General features: G+C 41.1%; 1 protein-coding gene across 5 annotated transcripts in view; it reads right to left on the bottom strand.

Moving 5' to 3' along the window:
* The window catches only part of ZNF462 (zinc finger protein 462), a 90471-nt gene that overhangs the window by 50505 nt on the left and 18689 nt on the right, over window positions 1-21277 (bottom strand). For 4 of the 5 annotated variants that reach the window (XM_051782753.1, XM_051782757.1, XM_051782755.1 and 1 more), the window contains exon 2: window positions 211-461. In XM_051782753.1, coding sequence (XP_051638713.1) covers window positions 211-430 — 220 coding nt within the window. In that variant the 5' untranslated portion in view covers window positions 431-461. Of the gene's footprint in view, window positions 1-210; window positions 467-21277 lie in introns of those variants that run through there. The other variant, XM_051782756.1, reaches the window with a different exon arrangement.

Genomic DNA, 21277 nt, shown 5'->3' with positions numbered 1-21277 from the left:
TATGCTTGTATTTGCAGAAAAAAAAGCTATCGCCAGAACCAGTATGTCTGATGACAGATATCTACTTTGCTGACATAAAAATAAAGATAATGCAAGTTTTTAAACCACATTAAAGGCAGAAACTTAAACACACTGAAATAAATCACATGTTAAATATGGGGTTAGAGTTGAGATCTTAGAGTTGAGATAAATCTTGGAGTTGAGAATTACCTGCTATTTCATCTGGAATTGCGAATTCATCCTTTACAGAAGAAAATTCAACCTCAGTCTGGTTGCTAGCATTTATGGATCCAGACCTTGGCTGGGTAGGACTTTCCTCAGAGACATCAGTTGGCTGCAGAAAAGCAGTGTGAACATCCTGAATGTGAGCTTTTAGGTCTTCGTAAGATGGAGCTCGAAAATCGCAGCCATCACACTGCAGGACCTCCATGGTTCAGGCTGATCTTTTACATTAGAAAGTTCTGCAAGAAAAACAAGAGAACAAGAGAAGAAGAAAGAGATGTGTTTACAGCAATGCTATTGGAACAAATCCTGAAATTAGGTAATACCAAGCTTTTGATGACTCAGCCATTTCCAGAGATTCCACAAATACAGCAGTGTGAAACTCAACCTTTGTTTACCATATTAAGAGGCATCTATTCAGATTCACAAGAAGTCCCACCTAGGTAGCTCACAAGTTGCTGACTCCACAAACAGCCAACTTTCTGACAAGTGACTTTGTCTGGCTTTTCCATTACACAGGGCTGTTATTCAGAATTTTGTCTTGTCCAAAGACCACAATCCATATGCTCAGAAACAGCATGTTACTCTCAGTCATGCACTGAAATTCATAATCAGAAGACAGTGGCTTCTGCCTCTGTGAGACCCATTCTAACCTTGCCAGGAGTTGCCAATTCCTGCCTCATCCACTACCATGCATCAAAAGCTTCCACAGGGAGATCCTTGCCTTTCTTCTCAGTGTCCTATCACTCCTGATATTGGTGGAAAACCTAGACCTAACAGCAAGATTAGATGCACTCACATGAACCCAAGGCAGAGTACTTTGCTCTGCCCTACTTCCACCAAGCTTTGTAAGGACATCTGCATTCTTTGTTAAAATGTTTACAGCTTCCTTTTAGTCTATTCTGGGACACAACCTTTGTGTCTTAGCAGTCTGGGAGATGGAAAGAGCTGGAGGAAGAAAAGGACAGTAACAGGAATAACAATACTGAAAAAGCACAATGGAAATATGAGTTACAAAGACACAAAGTCATTATGACTTTCTTGATTTATGCAAAAGCCCTGCATACCTTGAAGTACAAAACAACATAAGATACAGTGAAGTACGGTAGTTCCGCTTGTGACAATTAATCCTGCAACAGTTTCATGTGTCTGCACCGCCATGAAGGAGAGGAGCCACAAAGCATAAGCCAAACAAAAGACTCAGACCCTCCTACCCTGTGCAGTGTTGAGGCACAAGAACCACCTTCCTATGTTACCACAGGAATTACTTCTCTAAGCTTCCATGAACTGTGCTGGAAAAGGATGACAAACAGAGCATTTCAGATGTCCAAGACACAAGGACAGCCCAAAGCACTTTAAATTCCATGTGTTTATTTTACGTGGAGTATGAAGCAACCTCCACAGTGAACAGAAAGCTCCAAAACATTAAGGCACAGAAACAAGAGAGGGTACTGCACCAGGATTTTAGATGAAAGAATGCTTCTTCTGATAGCCTGCTAAAATAAACTTCTGGCAAGTCAAATTCCGGACAGTCTGAGCACAGAGGCTCTCCACATATTTACCTACATTACTTTGCAGGCTGTACTATGTCCTTTCTCTCCCCCGACTCCCTCCCACCACCAATAAAGAAAATGAACGCTGTACCCGCTTCTTTTCAGCTAACAAAGTTACAATAATCGAGATACTCAAGCCTTTATGTGCAAGCACCAGACCAAATTGTGTGGAAGAGGTTGCTATCTGCTCTGGATCAAATTACAGCAGTGAGTGAAGCCCCACCCCACGTCTCCTTTAGCACAGTCCATTAGACCTGAAAACAAATTTTTCCATGGAGCAGACGACTCCTGCATTTAGAGCACTTCACAGAAAAGCAGATCATCCAGTTTTCACTACCCATCCCCCAAGCTTAGTCCTTTCATCTCAGCCAAACAAGCCACAGCTCTGCTGAATGTGTTTATCACACTTTCAAGAGATATGAGCCCCTGCGTCACTGAAGCTTTAAGACTCACTAAGCTGCCCTAGTCCTCTGAGCTTTGGGAGCAGCCATTTTAGCTCAGACAACTCCTGCACTCAGAGGCTCAGAGCTTCTTGCCTGTGCACAACATGGCCTCACTTAGCTTCAGTTCAAGCACACCAGCCTTTTTCTTTTTTTTTCCTCCCCTTTTTATAACTCCTCCTCCTTGGGTGATGCTTTAAAAACAAGCATTCCCAGAACACATCTCCCCTTCTCCTGCATGACTTGCCCTCCAAATCATGTTGCTGCTGTCCCCCTGCACTCCTCAAACTGCACCTTCTTTCCCTTAGCAGAGGCTAGGGTTTCTCAAACCATCTCCTAGGGTTCCCCTGTCCCATGGATGACAAATGTGACAGTTCATTCCAGAAGCACAGCATTACAGCACCAAGACTAGTCCAAGATGTCCTTCAAGCAGAGGCGACACACAGCTGAGAAAGAGGAGGAAGAGAAGGAGGAGGCATAGGGGGGGAGTGAGGGGGGATGACAGGCGGGGAGCCTCCAGCCTGCCCTGTCCCTGGGGAGCTCTCCTGCTTGGCGCAGAAGACACACCACCCCACTCCTCTGCCAGATTCCAAAGTCTAATGACCTTTGTTAATCACCAGCCAGCTTGTCTGCATCAGCAAACCCTGCCAGCAGACACACCCTTCACACAAAGGCTGTAGAGAGGTTCTCTGAAAGCTCCATTGTGTAGAAAGAGAGAGAAAAAACAACATACACACAAAAATCTCTACTCTTCTCCCTCACGCCCCCCCCCCCAACGCCCCCCGAAAATTTCAGACCCTTTAGAGACATCACCGCAAAACGCTCTCAGCTCTCCTTTGGAAACTTCAGATCAGCTTACGAAACACAAAACCAGAAGGGAGACTAACACTGAGGATCTGAAAAAAGATAATCCTGGCAGCTTCGAGAAGTAAAAACCACCACCATCCCCATCTCCAGCATACACTGCTGCTTAGAGAAGGTATCCTTAAGGATGCTGGCTGCTGTCTAGACAAGCTGAAACCAACCTGTGTGTTGGGAGATATCATTAATAGTTGCTGATTACAAAACTGATGGAGACTCTCTAATGGGTTCCAGCTTGAATCTCAGCAGGGTCTATAGCACAATGGCAGCACCAAGTCAAAGGAGAAGTTAACCTTCCTGCAGCTGTGAGGAACAAACATCGGGTACAGCTTGAATGGGCTTCAGTTTGAAGTTTTCACCATGCATCACACTGAAAGCAGGATGAGGCACTTTGTAAGGAATTCTGCTCTACCATTTCCGCATTCTTCTTTAAAACTCAGGCATTGCATGGAGGCTAAAAACACAAACTGCCAGTTCGAGCTCATAGATCAAAAGAAACTGTAATACAGTGTGTATCTTTTTTTTGTCTGCATTGGATATGACACTGGGCAAGACACACCCACCAACCAGCAAAGAGCATTTTCAAGTGCAGATGTTAATACACTGGCAAGACACATCCAAAGCAAAGGAGACAAAGCAAAATTCATACATTTCCATCATGGCCAACTAAGGAAACACATTCCATAGCCCTTCAAATTTTCAAATAATGCAATTAGAAAATGTAGAGGGGAACGAAGGTGGAGTGAGAGAGGAGTTACCAAATCTACTAACTCAAAAGCAGTACAGTAAGTGTGGGAAAAAAACCAATCCCAAACAATGAAACAAAACCACCATGAAGTGAATCTATAAATCCCACAAGTCCTTGAACATATTCACAACCAATCTCTTGAGGCCACATTGCCTACAGATAATGGGACTTCAAAAATGCCGTTACTAATGTGATGCTAACCTCAGCAAACATTATTAAAATGCCATTGTCTGACTAATTTGCATTTCCAAGTTCTTCTTATATATATGGCCTTAATGCTTAATATGGAGGTATGCTCATTTTTCTGATGAGCAAAAACCTTTTAAAACGTTGGGCAAGAGATTCTCAAAGCCACAGTTTTAATGACCCAAGGTGGTCTCAAATTGTCTTCAACATCCTTTTCTACACTCACAAATGCATGAGAACATCTGAGACACAGTTGCATTAGATTTCGAGGTTTTTAAAAGTCCAAAACAAGAGATAATTGTGCTTGTTGAACAACAGTAATTACAGAATTTGGCAGCAGCCAAAGTAGTACAAATTATTATGTTTAAGTTTGGTTTTGAAGCTTCAAAATACAAAATTAATTGTGAAGCCCAAGGCACTGACCTCAAAATTGAGCTTCTGTGGTTTGAATACCCATCCGTTATATTTTGAGATGGAGTCAGCAGAGCTTCTAGAAGTTAAGAATATGCACACGCACAACCACAACTGAAAAGGTCAGTCAGACTACACAATGTGAGCTTCAAGCTCAGCATTAGTAACATGGGATGTAAAACAAATGAATCCCCAGTTCTCCAGGCCTTTCTTTAGTCAGTTGATATCAGGGGTATCTTCATCCCTACATCAAACATGCAGGTTGTGCACACAGATTTCATTTTACTCAGTGACTAGGTGGAGCTGAAAGGAATTCCTTCACCACAAGTGCTGTCAAGCGTGGAAGAGGCTGCCCAGGGAAGTGGTTGAATCACCATCCCTGGAGGTATTTAAAAGATGTGCAGATGTGGCACTTAAGGACACGGTTTAGAGTGTGCTGGTTAAGAGCTGGACTCCATTTGGAGTCTTGGAGGTTTTTTCCAACCTTCCCCACCCTACCAGAAATAGACCACCAAACATTACAGCAACAGGATTCACCCTGGCAAGTAATTACAGATAAAACAAGCTATCAGAATTCCCAAGAGTAACACCTCAAGCATTTTTCCCTGCTACAGAAACCTGGGTTTTCTAAGGCACCAGTGCCCACAGCTTTGCTGAGGACCTTCCAGCCGTGCCCACCTGGGCTCCTGGCCAGGTTCAGCTCACGTACGATGGAGCTGCTGCTCTCATGTCTTTGTGTTTGGGGTTTGGGGCTTTTTTTCTTTTTTTTTCCTTCTTATTTTTTTTTTCTTAGACACTGTTTATACTATGAGATCGCAACAGGGAAAATGATGACTAAAAAAATAAAATCATAGGAGTAATGCAAAAACTTACACATTTGACAAACTGGAAACCTGAAGGCTATTCCAACTGGAGGAAGTCAGCCTCATCTTTCATTTTGAAAGGAAACCCCATAATTAATTAAGAATTCAAAGAGTAAATTCAACTCTCAACTACAGTCAGGCAAACCTACTTAACTCGTGGGTCTTTTTCAATGACCAAATTCCAGTCAAGCTATTGGAATTCTTGGTCCACTGAGCACTGTCTTTAGAGTTACTTGTCCAAGCTGGTAACAATATAAACTAAACTGAAGTACTATTTCTTTCTTCACTCCTTTTTTTTTTTTGTAATTTGGTAGAACTGGATTTTGATAGAACTCCATGGGTTGGGTTTCAACTCTCCACTATACTTATTTTGTGGTTTATATTTTCATGTAAAGGAATTACAGTTTAATTATCAAGATCTCCACGCTGATGTCCAGTTTTGGGTTGTTTATTCTGTTTTGAGACTCAACAGAGTTATACCCATGAGAGAAATATATTAGCTGATACCTGTGATTCTCTCACCCATTCTTCCTGAAAATATTTCTCTTGACCTACCTGGAAATACGTGTTGCATTGTAAGATATTTTCAGGAAAGAACTTTTTTTAGAAATTCATTACAACTGAACAGTAAAAACAAGAATCTAAACTGAAAGATACAGACTCATTTTCACTTTAAAATGTACTTATCCAGCCATCTGCAAGAGTGTTTGAACCTGAAGTGGGCTTCAGATCTGATTCCACAAAAGGAGGTCTTCCTACAATAATTCTTTGTACAGTATCTTCCAAACTTCTCAGAAATCTCCCTGTCATGGAAAATAGGGTGACCAGCTTTGTTGATCCCTATACAGCTAATATTTATTTATGTTCCTGAATACACACCTTCTTTTAACATATCTGATACCATACTATGTATCACTGTAAAGCTACCTCATAGATTGCAGAGTCTTCTACATTTCAAAGGGAATATGAGCCACATTATTCTTACAGCTTATGGAGGAGATGCTACACATTACTAGGAGCTGCCAGATTTTTTTTCATTTCAGGAAAAGAACAGGGATTCACAGCACCTCTCATGTAAGTGACCTAAAATGGGTCCAAACGATGGATACTTTGCTATCAGTTCAACTGGTTCACTAAGACTATGAGTTTTAAAAAAATGAGGGGAAAACCAGGCAAAACAAAGAAACAAAAAAACAGAACCCCAGAAAAATATGCTTACTGAATATTAATGCATATTAGCCATCCCACTGTAAGACCCCAGCAGAATAAAGGCACACCATGGCTTTTACAAGGAGATATGAAAGAAAGGAGAATCACAGATAGTGGCACAGAGTCAGTTTCTGCAGGGCATCTTGAGGAAAATCCTGCAGTCTCCAGCCTCAAGCAGACACATTAAACTGATAGTTGTCTCACTACAAACTTCCCCAGCAACAAAGACAAAAGTCCAAGATGGAATACTTCATCTTACACCCTTTTGTTAGTTGCAAGGAAATCAAGTCAACAAAGACAATTCAGGTATAGGTAACTGAAGTACAAAGCACATCAGGGCTAAGGCTTTACAGATTCGAGCTACCTAAATGCTGATTACACCTTTACTTCTCACAAATAATGCTTCTTCTCTTTCTTTCTTTACTGGAGTCTCTCTCTCTCTACACACACACACACACACACACACACACACACATATGTTCTTTTTAAAAAAATACATTAAGAGGGCACCCAGATGCCTGAGAGACACTTTAAAACTTCAAACTTCTAAAATAAAAGCAGATTGCAAATAAAATGCCACAGTCTTATTACAAGACAAACTGAGAGTGTCATACAAATTACGATTCTGACTTTTGTCTTTCCTTTCTGAAGGTTAGCTGTGAGGCATTATATGGTACAAAGCATGGGCAACAGTGTCTTAGGATAAAGAACTTCCCTTATGAGAAAGGCTCTCAAACATTAAATGCTCATGTTCCAAGTAAGGCTAGGATGGGTTTTTCTGATCTTCTGAATTACTTTCATGGCAAGTTATTAATCTTTACAGAAATCAAAAGGACACTAAATATATATGAGAATCTAAACAACTAGATGGCCAGAGTAGGATTTTCTCTCTTATTAAGTGTGACAGTTTACTGAACAGAAGTAGCGTAAGAGGAAGATCGAACAGCATAGGGCAAAATTCTAGATTGGAAATGTGGTTTACCACTTGGTTCCCATACTAAATGCTCCCAGGAAATAAGCCAAGTCACTCACCTCACTGACACAACCCAAGCTCTCAATGCTTTTCTGCACAGACACAAGCGTTCAAGGGGCAAGTGGGGCCTAGGAAAACAGATGCCAGAGCCAAGCAGCTTGGCTTTTGTACCCTGCTCCTTAGAGCTCCCCATATGGCACAATGGAACCAAAAGGAGTGGGTCTGGGGTTTCTAATTTCCAGCCAAGAGTTAATTAACTCAAAAAAATCCAGTTCCTCTGAGTTAGGAGAAGTGCAAACCCCGGCGTACTGGCCTTGAGAGAAAGATGTCAGTAGGTGGTGCTGAAGAACATAGCAGCATTCTGCCTGGGCACTCCAGAAACAACCTAATTCCTTCTCATGCATTGCAAATATCTTCTAGGAGCTTTTACACAAAGGATGCATTACCAGCCTCACCCTGGAAGGAGCAGGCTTCTCAGCTTGGCACAACCCCAGCAAAGATCCCTTTCTTGCCAGGACAAGTCAGAGCTGTTAAAAAGTGGGTCCTGCCAGTAGCAAATCAGACAAGGCTAACTCTACCACATACCTTGCTAGACCATGAACTGAAGTGGGAAAGGGCAAAGTTGTGTCTGAAGACAGTAGAGATTATCTCCTGATAGCCATCTGCCCTTAAAACAGCCTCTAGTGCCTTTAAAAGTAATTTTGCCACTGACCCTGAACTACATGCTCCATTCCATGGTCACAGTGCTGTGGCTAGTGAGTTGCAAACATGCTTTAGAGAGGACCAATCTCGGCTTGGAAGAAGCACAGTATTTTTAAAGAGGCTAAAGACAGCTTATAAACTGGTGACAGAGCTAAACCATGGGAACACAGAAACTGTTGGATTATTTTGGGGGGCACAGAATTTTAATGTTAGAGATCTGAGATAGACCAGCCAACACAGCTGGTTTAAAACACAAGCAGGCACTGTTAGCATAGTCACAGAGGTGAAAATCAAGTCACTAGCACTCTGAAACCACAAATGCAAAGGGCAAAGCTCTGCTTTGGGCCTGCTACTGAAAAAATGTAATGGAAAATAAAGACAGAATATCACTAGCTTGAAAGATTGATGCGAAAAGATGCTTTTCTGGACGCATGTTTCTCCTTTAAGTACTGGTCTGGACCTATGATGCAGCAGTGGTGAGAGAGACTGAACTTGGCTGGTAAGAGGAGTAATCTTTCAGCCAGAAATTACTTCCGTAATTTGGTGCCCAGTTTGGTAGTCACTGAAGACTCACTAAGTAAGAAAAACTCACAGGGCAGTTGGAAACCAAAAAAACACTGTGTGGATCAGATCCAAGCAAGCCATAGCCCACTGCCTGCCTTTCATCACCAGTAAGAGCTCAGCTTAGTAAGGACCCTGGGGAGTAAGGAGCCCTCTCCCTCAGTCCATCCTGAGATCTTACATGCTCCAGAAGTATTCCTTTAGGAGGTTAACTTCATGCAGAAACCCATGTGAAGAGGATGAAGAAGAGCATTCAGAGGAGTGGTTTTAACCCTATGAAACCAAAGCACCAAAAGTCATAGTTTGTACCAGCAAACAAAGCTGAGTAGAACAGCACCTCACCTCATGCAAACCCACACTCACCACATGTATGACTCTAGTTATAAAGCAAAAGCCACAGCTGAAACCCTACTGGAGGATGAGAAAATGCTGATTAACAAAGTCTAAAGATTGTTCAGCTTTCTCACCCTACTCCTCAGAAGCATGCATTTGTTTGAGGAGATCCACTGACACCCTAGCTATTTTAAGACTGCCTTTGTCTCCAGATACACCTCCCCTTCCCCCAAGCTTCCTGCTATATTTGACATTTGCTGGGCAGGAAGCAGAAGCCTCTCTGTCCGCCAGTTCATTTCCTCAGGTAATACAAATCCATCACTGACCCATTTATAATGCCAGACAGAATACACAGTTTTATTTGCCCATTGACTCAAGCGCAGCATGGCAGCCAGCATCTCTGCCCCAGGTGAAACAATATATACTTGCCCAGTACTTGGCAGATCTTAGACTAGTGATTACCATTAGGCTGCCACCCTTCTCCCTGCCACTCCTCCCAAAAGATCTTTTTCACCTGTGAAAGTGAAGATCATCTGTCTGTTTGTGATGGTGGCAGCAAGATGCTGGTCCTACCCCTGAAAAGTGATACAGCTGCAAAGGAGGAACAAGTTGCAGCTAACAGTTTCACTGTCCAAAATACTTTGTCCCAAATAACTTCAGATATAGAGAGACTCCTTTGGGTAACATGTTGGGATGCAGTATATACACATTGGAATGCAATATCCTGGGTCCAAATGGGAACCCTGCTTCTTTTACTCCTCTTTTCAACCCCGATTTCCATCCACTTACTCCTTCCAGGAAACATGATTTTACTATTAGTGTAATCATATAAAGTACAAAATAATTACAATAGCATACTGGCTTATAATCACTAATGTGATACACAGATAGCTGGCAGCCTCCAGAAGAAACTAAGTGGAATATCTGCAATGCACTTCAGGATGGGGGGGAAGAAGAATTCAGAGTGATTCTAGGATTATGGATCCCAATATTTATGAATTGACCAAGTTTATTAAACTTCTACAGTCAGAAAGTGTTTGGATCAAAGAGGCATTAGAAATAATTACATTAAAACCAGAAAAAAAGCTGCTATTCTCTGTCTATAAAAGAAACATACTTTGTTATGCAGGTAATAATTAAGAACTATCTCCCCCACAAAAATAAAGTAATAATAATAAAGAAAATCCCAACCAACCAACCAACCAACCTCTTTTTAACCTTATTTCATGTCCTTCCAGTAATAAACAGCCCTTGTCCCTGACTACTATGGACACATTCAAATTAGTATTAAAACTCAGTTGTGTCAAAAATGGTAAGAGGTTGAGGCTCCTAATGGAGTTCTTCTGTCCAAGTTTAATTCTTTTTGCTTTAAATAAGCTGTTTGAGGGTCAGCCACTAATATCCAATTTCTTTTTCTTCCTCCTAAGAAATACTCAAACAGGAGATGGATCATAAAGAATAAAAAAACCTTAGACTTTCTTTGTAATAAGGCCTATGGCTAAGAAGGGGTGAGATTATAAGCAACTGCATCTTTCAAAAGCTACAATCCCTGTAAATATGTAGACATTACAGAACTCTTTAAGTCCATTACACACCACCTTATTTTTTTTCTGCTGTTGTAAATGCTGTGCATTTAATGATTTAAAACACAACAGTCTTCAAGCATTTTAATTTATCTAGAAGGTAACACTATTCAAATTTAGAACAAAATAATGAGTCCCCATTGTCAACAGATTACTCTTGCTGCTTTGAAGACTCACTTTACCTTAAAGATACAGGATAAAAGCTGATAAAAGAGAAAGTTGTTGCCAAAACTTCACCCTAGAATATGTAAACAATTGCCAAACTACTTAGGGAAAGTTCAGTTCAAGACTAGTTTATCAACACAGAAAGTATCTCTTGGTGAAAAAACAAACAAACCCAAAAAACCACAGACACAACAACAACTGTGTAATCTGGAATCTGCACCCAAATGCTTGATTTCTGCAAGAGGTAGGAGGAGACTGTAAGAGATTTTTGGTTTTCTTGGTCTAAAGAAAGAGACTTCTTGGGTAAATTTAAGGTGGAGGGACTTTTTAGGAAGCACCTTTGTATGTCCCTAGCAAAAAATTTGGACCTTCTCCAAATGGAAAAAAAATGCACTGAAAAATCCACCAAGATTCTTAGACAAATTCCAGAAAAGGCAGCCCAATGGTATCTCAAGCTCCATCAGGATTTTGGTTCTGTGCAAAAAGCCTGAGGAGTAGCATTAGATAAATGGCCAAGAAATGGGTCTTCTAATAAACCTTGTCCTCAGAAAAACTCTTATTTTCTTACAAACACAGTTACAGTATTAAAAATCAGTGGGACAGGCGCACTTCAGGACAGGGATTGTGCTTCTGGTTGCAAGCAGAAGGGCATCCACACTTGACTTTAGGAAAGCATTGTGGGCAGCAGTTCCCCTCTCCCCATTGCCACACAAGCCATTGCTTGAGCTGCAGACAGAGTAACTGCTCCAGGGATATTTCCTCTCTAGAATGGAGGAGACAGAACACCTGGACTGCCAACAGCTTCACAACCACAACACAAGAAACACAAGTAGGTCACTGCCTGTCTGTATGTGGAGAGCAGAACCAGAAGTGAGGCTGCACCCAGAGTTAGATGTGCTTTCGGACTTAAAGAGGCTGTTTGAAACTACAGTGTCTCTGTCTAAATAACTCCATGGCTAAGCAAACCTTGACATTTACTCTGCACACAAAGTACATAGAAGCGGGTGAGATATATTTTAAGCTAACAAAGATGGAAATCCCCCACATTTTAAAAAAATATGCAAAAGAACACAGAAGGTTCAAGCCCTGTGATGGTTTAAAAACCATATATAGACTCAACAGAACTTTCAACTTGATAAATTACAAAAAAAAAAGCCATATAGCTTGCCTTTTAATTAATCTGTAAACTTCAGAAGTAATGTTCTGAAAGCAAGGGAAGAGTAGTCTGGCTCACAATGATTTCAAGAAGAAAGAATATATCTCCCTATGGTAATGGCAAAGACACATATGCGACGTTCCACAGTTCCAAAGCAAAGGGGTACATAATCGAAATTAGCTTTATTGCTTATTATAGAACCTCTTAAAAAAAGGAGCTAAAGTCTGACTTAAAGGGAAGACACTTAAAAACTTCCCAACTTAACAGCTTTACCAAGAGGCACATCTAAGTAGTTTCAGTACACCAAGTGTCACTGAATACTCCAGCTCAAGAAATTTTAAAATAAAGCAGTATAACTTCAAAGCAGAACCATATAAAGAATTCTATTTTCTTCTTACCAAAGGAATAAAGATGGACACAAGCAAGCAAGAAACAAACAACCAAAACCCCCAAAACCAAAACAAATATAAAAACCTAAAAAGAACCCAAACAACAACCCCAGAAAACAAAGCCTAAACCAAAAAGACCTATGACAGACTCAACTGTTACAAAATTGTATGTCTTCAATTTATGCTGGTTGAAAGGGACAGGGCGCATCTTTTTATTTACAAATGGAGAGGAGACAATCATATATATAAACAAAACATCTCTTTTCATTAAGACTGCAGCTAAGTGAGCAGCTCTTCACAAGCATTCAGCAACACCACTTGCCAATCAGGTGAATCTCCTCTTTGTTTCTTTCATCCCCAAGGAGGCACACATGAATCTTATGACACCAGAATTCATACAAAGAGTATTTTGAGACATTTTATTTGTGTTGGCCAACATCCTTTAAAACTATGGAAGAGGAAAAAGAAGTAATGTAATGTGCTTTGTAGTCCCTTTTCCCTCCTTTAAAACTCATTTGAATAAAAGGCACTTGCACTCTTTTTACTTGTTCCTTGCAACAAGCATTCATTCCAGCGTGGGTTCTTGTTTGCAGGAATGTATGCAGAGTGAAAGTTTCACATTAATTAGGACACCACTGACAAAGTAACTATGGGAGAAATGTACAATTGGTTCTGCAGAAAGTTCACTTTTCCTTCTGCTGTTTACGGAACACCAAAGCATGACAAAAGACAGTATCATATGTTTCCAGTTTCCACTCATTTGTCACAAAGAAGTCATTAAAGTTAGAAGTGACTTGCTCTCAGAGAGACCAAAGACTGAAGTATTCCCTTGGTTTTTGAACAGCTTCAAATTATTGAACAAAATCTGTAGACTCACAATTGTACATTGATACATACATACGTATGTATGTACTCTTATGTACATACATAAGAAACAAAAAGGCAGGTGTAAGTATTTCAAGTAGCAATACTGACACTCTTCCATGAGGTTACAACCTGTTTATTTGACTCATGCAGCTTCAGGCCATGCTGTTGTGGGCTCTGTGTGGAAAGCAAGTTGAGTGAATCTGCACCACAGAGAACCTTCTTCCTTTACCTGGTAATGGTGAACCACAGGGAAGTGAAGCAGCCTGGCTTCAGGTCACACAGCTGGTCTGCGGCACAGCCAGAAGCAGGAAGTGGGTTTCCAAACTCCGGTTCTTCCCTGTTGTGCCATGCTACCTTTCTGTGTCCCTGAAATCCCAGTTCTAACTTCCCGCAAGAAGAAGAAATGAAAAGCTCTCCAGCAGAGCAGAAGTTAAAATTTTAGGAGGAGGGGTAAATCAAAACACCACACACAAGGATATAACTGATGCTCTTTATTTATGTTCGTATTTACTTTCTAACTGGAGTTGCCATTTCCAGCCTTCTGCACAGAATCCAGGCCTTTTGCTGAAGAATTCAGGTCAACTCAGCAAAATGTCTGCAGAGCTGCAGAGAAGTGGAGACAGAGTTTAGTGTCGGTGAGCATGGTCTAATCCTCACATTATTTGAGATCACAGTGGGAGAAGAGACATGAAAAAAACAATGGCCATCCAAAAGGGGAGCTTTATATGGGGGTGAGGAAGAATATTTGTTTTGCAGGACTGACAGCTAGAAAAGCTGAAATTCTTGTATGATCTGAGAGGCTTTTCTCTCAATATGACTTTGCCCAAACTACTGAGTCTTTCTACTCTTTCCCAAACTCTTCTCAATAATGGGCAACATAGTATTAATTCTTCTGTTCTAGCAAATGTCTGGAGAAAAAACCACCAGTACTTACTAGAAGTCATCAAAGAGAATCTTCTTTATAGCACCTTTATAAAAATATCTGCAAGAGGAATCCTCTGGGTCCTCCTCAATGTCTTTTGTAAGTAGGAGATATTCAAGACCAAAGAAGAGGAAGTTTGATTTAATCAGACCTCTCTTTCACACATGCTAGCTGCAGCCACAAAGCATGTGCACATATCCACTCCATCCCAGCCAACAAAATTTATGAGAACAAACCAAGCAATTAGTTTTCACAGACTGACAGTTGCACCTATCACTCATTGTTAGGACATCACCACAAATAAGATCCAGATACTTTATGGATTTCTCAAAAAACGTTCAAATTGTAAGAGAATCAAGTCCTACAAATCCTTTAGGCTACAACATCACCTTCAGTATATGTTCGACCACTATGTAAAGCTAGTATGGTTTTTCTGAAAAACTTCAATAAAGGAAGTGTTTGACAGTCTGGATGTCTAAGGAAACACAACTTTCCAGAAGGCTCTGTGCTCCAGGGACTCCTGATCCTGTTTAATGTGAACCCAAACTCTACAGAATGAGCTTATAGTAGACACAAAGCAGTCTCTGTAGTAATCCAAGATACTGCTGGCACTCCTGTTGAAGGAAACATACTGAGCATGCTTCATCCCATGTCTGCAGAACAGAACCAGCCTGAGCTCTGCCAAAAGCCAAGTGTGTCATGGCCAGCTGTAACTGTTACTTTGCCTGGGCAGAGATGAGAAGTGGTAACACCTCTTCTTTGGGTGTTTTTTTCTGCCTGTGGCTGTCACCTGAGACATACAAACATTCTTGCTGCAGTTGGAAGACACCTAGCTAAAAACTCCGTTTGCATTTACCATGAGGCACATCTGGGGATCAGTTTTTGGGTTTTTTTTAATGGAAACTGACACCATGCAGTCAAAAGCACAGGCTCCAATCTTTTAGCACACTAGCCCAAGGTGGCATACAGGCAGGTAAGACTGTGCACAGCTGCTTCCTGCACACAGTTTCTGTCATGTCAGCTGAGCGAAGAACACTCCCTGCTGCTTCACACTAAGCCATTAGAGGAATCCTGACTTCCCACCCTTGCCAGCCCACACAAAATCTGGAAGTTGGTATGATGTCAGCATGTTGGGGAAGCAGGCAAAAAAGGTTAAATTTTCCCCCTTCTTCATTGCTGTCTACATTCATAATTAATCAAGAATTGTACCTTCCTAGGTTCATAGACTCTTTGTCTGAGTAGTGTCACCTTTTCTTTCCAAAGATCATTCCTTTCTAGCATAACTTACCTCACTTTCCAAGCTGTATTCCTGGCATTAAACCTTGCCTTCTGCTTTTTTGCCATAAATAATTCCTCTGGGTCTATCAACTACCTTCTCTGTACTCTCTCATTCTCTAGATCTTCCAGTCTAACAGATTCAAATGCCAGTGATGTGTATCTTCTGAAGCCAAAAGAGGTGGCCTTTCCTTTCTCCTGAAGATGTTTGGCATCCTGGTCACTCAGCACTCAGTGTGGAATAAAAACCACAGCTTTTATGTCTTGAATAGAGAGCACATTTTCAAAGAAGATTGCTCTGCTCAGAACCATTACTCAGCAGGGCAGAGAAAATGAGGGAGAGAAAAGGAAGGGCTGGGAAGGTCCTCCAGCAGACATCACCAGGAATGACTGGCAGCTACCTGGTCTCACTGTCTCTCAACACTGCTGCTGCGGGGCCTCCATGCACACCAGAAACTGGTATCTGAGGCTACAGAAGTCTTATATTTCTTCCTCTTTCTCTTTGAGGAACAAGACTCCCTTTTTGGTTCTCATTGTCTGTTGCTCTGAACTCAATAACTGATAAAACTGTGGTCAGTCAAGAGTGTGTGTGTGTGTGTGTGCGTGTACTATGTCTGGATCCCCAGGAAGGCAGCCTGGTATTTTATTTTTAAACTTTGGCTCCTGTTGCACAGCCCCACATATAATGGCTCCACTCCTGAAGGTTGGATAGTCTTCTGCTATCAGTTTTCAAAGAAAAACAAATCCATACAAGCCAACATCACCAAGAGAACAAGAGCAAAGTTCTCTCCTGAAGATTTCTGTTCTCTTAAAAACTCAGGAGATCACAAAAATGTTAAGCCACCAGTGTCATTCCAGTTTCATGCTGCTGTATTCTCACAAGCTGCAGAATATTGAGCAAGTCCCAGCAACTAGTGTGGTTTTAGAGATTTCTCTATTTTTTATTTCTAGAAGTTTGCTGGAGTTCTGCCAGTTTTTCCCAGCTGAGGACAAAGATCTAACTAAAGGCTGTTGTTATGAAGTAGGAGTTTCTTCCTACCTGCAATGGGTCTTCAAGACCTCAGAAGCCAAAGAAGGCAGAACCACACTTGCTAATCTTAGGATTGGTGGTATGGTTCACCGTTCCTGAAGACTCTGCCTTTCAGATGTGTTGCAAAGCTGGCAAACGAATTTGTATCATTTACCTCTAAGCCACCTGCAGTATAAGATCATTTTGGCAGTGACGCTTCACTGTCCCCACCCAAAAAAAAAAGTGGTTTCCTTTTCAGCTGAGCACACAGGGTCTGCATCCGTAGGCTTCATTACTAGAAGGACAGAAACATTCAAGTTAAAGACAAGAGGACTCCTTTTCACCCATGCCTGGGAGAAAACATTGTACACAGAATATGGGGGAGAAACAGAGAAAGAGTGGTTTGTCAAGAGGAAGTCACCTTCTTATCTGTACTTCCATTTCATGATGGGACATAGCCACCAATCTCAGCACTATTTACAGGTTAAAATAGTCACTCATTCCAAAAACAAGAGGAATAGCTTAGACATCTTTCTCCTTCTTCATTCCTGAACTCTTGTCTTCTCCTATTGTCTTCTAACTCCTCCACCTAGACTAGTGCGATACCGAGTTCTGAATCTTGAAAGTAGCCTTCCAAAACTGAAACTACAAATTAAGAACTGAAATCAAGCTGTCAGTTAGGGAATCAAAACCCTCCTTCACCCTGCTGTAGTAATTGGTTTATACAGTCAAAAATAAAAGCATTTACAGTGAGGCCTCTACTGCTGCATGACCTCTGAAGCCAAGCTAATATACCATTTTTCCCAGAAATGGACCTGTTTGTGCATCAGTTATCAAGAGAGAGGATCTAATGATAATACTCACTGTTAAAGTCTTTTACAAGGACAGAAGACAAGACGAGTTAATCTCTAGGTTTCCTAGATTTATCATCCTTAGCAGACCAAAGCCTGAGATTTTGAGAGGTGTCTAACAAAAAATGAACCAGGGTCTATGGTCTAGACCCTTGAATCTACTGAAATGCTTTCGTAATACCAATACTACTAATAGGACTACTACTAATAATTTCAGATAGCTTTGTGGGCTATCTCTAATAGAAAGTTAAGTTATTCTAAGAAACTGACATGTTGACAAAATCTGATTGGATTTTTGTGCCGCAATCACCTACAGGGTAGCTACAGGGCAAAGACTCTAGTTCCCATCTGCAAAATCAGGACTAGAGTTCTGGATGACCAACATGCTGGGTTGCAGAGTTGTAGAGGAAACCAGAGATCTTCTGTCTGGGAGATTTACTCATCCTTTAGAAACTACAATGTGAAAGTCTACAGCAGCTCTGTCAGGACTACAAAAAACCTGTTCCATTTCTTCATTTCCTCTGCTGTAGAGACAACAGAAAAATGCATCTAACTATTAAGAGGAAGGTAGCTTCCACCAATCTTCTGCATAGATTCCACTTTGAGAACAAAATGCAAATCATTTGTCCATAGTTTTAAGCCCAAGACAGGGAAATGGAGGAAAACCCACTAACAGATAATCAAGCCCAAACTCATAACTACAAACCCACAGTCAGTCTTATCAGTTCACCTAATTTGGTTGTTTCCCATTTCTTTGCCAAGTGAGTTTTAGGAGCACATTTTGCTAAAACTCAACCACATCCTAGGTTCCCTCCACCTCCACACTGCAGCCTTCTCATCAGCTGTTCATTAAGTCAGCTGATCCCTGATTTGAGATAACAGCACTGAGAGTCTTTTTTCTGAATGTTCACCTTCTACAACCAGACAAGTTCTCCACAAGCAACTCAATGGTAACAGTCAAGCCTGTCTCCCACCACAGCGTCTGAAGAGAAACTACACTTAGACTTGACTGCTTATGGCCTTTTTACAGAGTTCATTAGTTATTCCAATGGCTTTTATTTTTTTCTTTTCTACAATTAAATCAGAAATAAACAATAGTTTATACAACAAGCATTTTCTAGTCTTATATTCTAGCCACTGCATCTTTTTACCGCTTGGTATAGACTCCATATTCCTATAATATTGGACACAGCCTGGCAAATTAGCTGCTTTTAGTCCTCCAAATGTCACTTCTGAAGACCTCTGAAGGGGAGGAATGGACTACCTGAAAGCTTTCACAGTGAAGCACAATTTTCCAGACTTTAAGTCATTACTATCCCCAGCATTTCCAGGAATGGATTTACTGTTCCAAGAGTGGTACTCACACACATCAGCAGAGGAATGACACTATGTCCTGTGTTTCCACATCTAAATGCTGTCCTAGTTCACTTAGCTATTCTAAGCATTTTAAATGTATCTACCACTTTGCAGGTTCACTTTTTTTCTCATTTAAAAGGAAGACGAGAGTCTTCAAGTCCACACAGGCTACAAAGCTAACACTTTTCTTGAATGAGTCACAGAGCATTTTCTGTTCTACTTTTTCTATCTGTTATAAACTGAATGACAATCTTTTAGGTCTGATCTGTTATAAAATATAAATTACTGGTGTAGAAAACAGACGGGAAAAGGGAAATTCTCTTCAAATCTTGTCAGATACCCTACTTGTCTGACCTGTGCGATGCTTTTATTTTGAATGGAATGAGTCTAAGATAAAAAGGAAAACTCTTGCTTTTCTCTTTGGGATCAAGGGCTCTCAAAGGCATAACACTGGTGTTATTTGTTTGATCCATCAAAGCAAGGTCATTACCTACTTTGGTCATGGAAAACTTCAAAAGTCTTTTCTGATAGACTAGGAAAGCCAATGGCCAATGAGATCTGACTCGCCTGCACTCTCTGCATGAGGTTCTCTTATCCCACAGTCCCCCTTCTTCTAGAGCTGCAAAAGCAGGTGCCTCCATCTGGATCTTCCCTGAGGCACTCAGCCAATTCTCAATTCCTTTTACTTGGGGGAAATAAAAAAAAAAAATAAAAAGAAGTGCAAAAGGTATTTATATTATATTAGACTGAGATCTAAAGAGGGTACAATTACATGTTTTGATCATTTGCCTTATTCAGCTCAACTCCATTGGAATATTTGATGACAGCCCACAAGACTGCTATTCTCTTTCAAGTATAACGGATAAATTCCAAAGTTCAGCTTTTGAACACAGGAACTTCTGACATCCACATTGCTTAACCTGATATAGATGGCTGAGAACCCAAGCACATTGCTCTCATTCAAAATTTCATGGAAGCCAATCCTTCATAGTTCCTCTTACATTTAGGCCACAATGTATCCTTTTATTTTCTACAAAAAGATTATCAGCTTTATGACTGGCACAGTGCTCTGACTTTTCAGAAAACAGTGATTGGTCCAGCTGTCTTGTATCTTAATGAGTCTTACTATTAAAAAAATAAAAAAATATCCCACAAAGTTGAGATCTGCCTAATATAAATTTGGGAATGTAACAGCTTCAAAGGATATTTTTCTCAAAATCTCCAAACCTAGCCAAGATCTGCTGTGCCTCCTATTTCCTGAAGAGGCTGTAAACAGAAGATAGTAGGAAATATTTTTTCAGCCTTCACTGATACACAACTGACCTTTTAATCTCTGCTTAGCACCAGGCTGATACTGTTCTTTCAGAAAGAACTCACTTTCAGACTCAAATCTTTATCGCTTGAGAGAATACTCCTTGATTTTTTTTGTCACATTTAATTCCATGTGGGAGATTTTTCCCCTCATCCTCACACTCAGGCATGGTTTGAAAGCTCACTGAACTCATTTCCATTAGACATTTTTTGAATATATCCCCTTTTGATTATCCTGTCAAAATAAGACGGACTTAGTTTAGACACAGTGTGTAAACATGATTGAATAAAGGAACAAAGCAACTAAATAATATTACTTCCTGTCCCCAACAGTACTCCCTCTGGATCAAAGAAGCTGGAAACCAATTCTGGAGGTTCTGTTGGGTCAAACCCAGCATGGCACATCCTCTGGGATGCGTTTTAACCCTCCAATGAATAAAGAGGGAACAGATAGTGAGGTTGATTGAGAACTCGCTGAATGGCAGGTCTCACAGGACTATGACCAGTGGCACAGTCTAGTTGGAGACCTGTAACTAGTGGTAACCCCAGGGGATGATACTGGGTCCAGTGTTGTTTAATGACTCGGGAAAGAGTGCCTCTTTAGCAAGTCCACTGATAATATAAAACTGGGAGGAGTGGCCAGACTGCTGGAAAGCAGCTCCGTGGAGTAAGACGTGGGAGTCCTGGTGGACAAGCAGCTGTCCCTGAACCAGCTATGTGTCCCAGGGGCCAAGAAGGCCTATAGTATCCCAGAGTGCATGAGGAAAGGCACTGCCAGGTGAGGAACGTGATCCTGCCCCTCTGCTCTGCCCTAGTGAGGCATATCTGGAGTGCTGTGTCCAGTTCTGGGTTCTCAGGACAAGAGAGACTTGGAGTTCCTGGAGCAAGTCCAGCAGAGGACTTTGAAGATGATTTAAGGACTGAAGCATCTCCCTTACAAGGAAAGGCTGAGGGAGCTGGGGCTGTTCAGCCTCGAGATGACTGAGAGGGGATCTCATCCACATCTGTCAGTGTCTGCAGGAAGGAGTCAGAGGATGGATCAGGCTCTGCTCTGTGGTGGTATTAAAAGATCATCTGGACACAACCCTGAGTAATATCCTCTAGGGCTCTCTGCTTGAGCAGAGAGGTTGGACCAGATGACCTCCAGTAATTCCTTTCCAACCTTACCCATTCTGATTCTGTGTGATTCTGAGAATTTTCATAACTGCTTTTGGACACTAACATGCTGATCATGGAAGCTTAGTCATCACACATTTAAAAGTTTTAACACAGGCTTCCACTCAAGGAGTCTGATGGCTTTCTAATGTGCATTTTTAACTGGGCTTCTAAAG

This window comes from Manacus candei, unplaced genomic scaffold (genome assembly GCF_025592945.1).
Source record: "Manacus candei isolate 608988 ecotype Guabito, Panama unplaced genomic scaffold, ASM2559294v1 h1tg000016l, whole genome shotgun sequence".
Lineage (NCBI taxonomy): Eukaryota > Metazoa > Chordata > Aves > Passeriformes > Pipridae > Manacus > Manacus candei.
This window is presented reverse-complemented; position numbering and strand designations above follow the sequence as displayed.